This window comes from Eurypyga helias, unplaced genomic scaffold (assembly GCF_000690775.1).
Source record: "Eurypyga helias isolate BGI_N326 unplaced genomic scaffold, ASM69077v1 scaffold6063, whole genome shotgun sequence".
Lineage (NCBI taxonomy): Eukaryota > Metazoa > Chordata > Aves > Eurypygiformes > Eurypygidae > Eurypyga > Eurypyga helias.
Window position 1 is genome coordinate 31828 of NW_010240435.1, and position 1743 is coordinate 33570.

Below are 1743 nucleotides of genomic sequence, written 5' to 3' on the forward strand. Positions count from 1 at the left end.
CCAACAACCTCGTATGCTAGGTTACAAACCTCTCTACCCATCATTACTGTCCGGTGTCTCAGGAGCCAAGACAGGCGCCTCCAAACGCAGTCACGAAAGAGAAACCCGCGCCTGGGAGCGATGGCAGCACCTCAGCCCACACCACAGGCACCACCCGGGAGGCTTCCCGCCGCCTCGCCAGCAGCCAGTCGGGCATGCTGCAACCTTCACGGGACCTAAGCGTCTTCTACGCTTCCCTAGGAGACTTCAGCTCCTTTTAGAGACCGCTTTGGCAATTTTTCATTCAACATTTGTTAGCCAACTGCCTCTAAATGCCTTTGGAACAAACAGCCTTTTAGACACAAACACCACTTAATGTCTGTAATTTAGGAAAAGCCAAGTAGAGGAGTATCTCAGAGGCACTCTGCCTTACTCCGCTTGGAACAAAGGAAAGAGCTAAAACAGAACCTCAGCATCATGTAAATACGTGACACAAACCAGACCAATGTAGCCAAATGCAGACCAACAGATTTGAGTACTTTTTGATACTCCTTAAAAAAAAGTCTACACCGTGCTTCCACTTGGAGTTTGAAACTGATTCAACCAACAGACATCACCCTGAATAACTTAGTACAGTTATTATTATTATTAACCTCTTGCTGAAGCTCACTGTTCCCCCTCTTCAATAGAGGGAAAAGGTTTATGGATTTAGGACAGAGATTGATTTCTAAATATGTTCCTCAACCTTCAAGTAAATAAGTGACAAGCTAAAAGATAAATAGTCAAAAAAAAAAAACAAACTTATAAAAATTCAGTGCTTGGTATGTTTTGCACACACTGCTTACCCTAAGTCGTGTGACGAAAGTTACAGAAGGTTCCGATGCACAGCGACTGCAGAACTTAAAATAGCGCTTGTGCAGTGTCATTTTATGAATTATTATAACCCCAGAAGCAAAGGTAACTTAGGAGCTGGCAAGAATATAGGGAGCCAGGGGTGCTACGAGCTCGTCTTCCAAAGCAACCGGCAAACTTCGACAGTCATTTTGAGAAATCTTACAGAACAGCGGTTTCGGGAGGCGAAGAGGTCAATGCCTTCCAGGGGGAGGGGGCTGAAGGCCCCTCAGATACGCACAAAATCCGACGCACCCAAATCACGACCGGTTTCTAACATGAGCTCTTCCAGGCCTCCGACTGTCACCATACACCTCCACCATCGGAACCCTGGAGCCAGGCCAGACTCGTCTGTGAAGGGAGAGGACTGGACGGGTGTGACCCCCGCACACACCACAGCAGGAACCCGCACTCCCCGGGCCGAACGCACGCCAACGCGCTCTGCCCGCGGGGAGGAGGGGTGCGACAGCGGTCAAGGCAAAGGTTCTGTTTGGAAAAGCATGAGCTTATAAAGAAAAAAAGCAGCCGAAGGAGTTACCAAGTGGCTTTTATGAAGGGCATCACCCATCGCGAAACCCATTCCCGTGTTTAAAAAAAAAAGGTTCACACCAGTTCTCGGGTAAACAGAAGACAGGATTGCCTGTCCTCCGCCCCTGTGGGCTCGTGCAACGCCATCCGCTGAGACCCGAGCCGACACCCACCCGTGTACCCCGGAGCCGACACAAAACACTCCGATCAGCACACGCATTCCACAGCCAGAGATCCATGAAAACCATTACCCACCCCGCACTGAACCCGTACCGCTCTGTACACGCACGCTGATGCCCGAGAGCGGGTGGCAGCACGCGCACACCTGCCCTGCCAGGTCTGGCA

The 1743-nt window shown here is 50.3% G+C and overlaps 1 protein-coding gene across 1 annotated transcript in view; it reads right to left on the minus strand.

Moving 5' to 3' along the window:
• Window positions 1-1438, minus strand: part of LOC104507221 (non-canonical poly(A) RNA polymerase PAPD5-like) — a gene marked incomplete at its 3' end in the record, with an annotated part of 31580 nt that extends 30142 nt beyond the window's left edge. The window contains exons 1-2 of the mRNA XM_010148433.1: window positions 1409-1438; window positions 1178-1356 (exon numbers count right to left, since the gene is read on the minus strand). Of these exons, the coding sequence (XP_010146735.1) occupies window positions 1178-1356; window positions 1409-1438 (209 nt within the window). The remainder of the gene's footprint in view (window positions 1-1177; window positions 1357-1408) is intronic.
• Window positions 1439-1743: the final 305 nt, after the last annotated feature.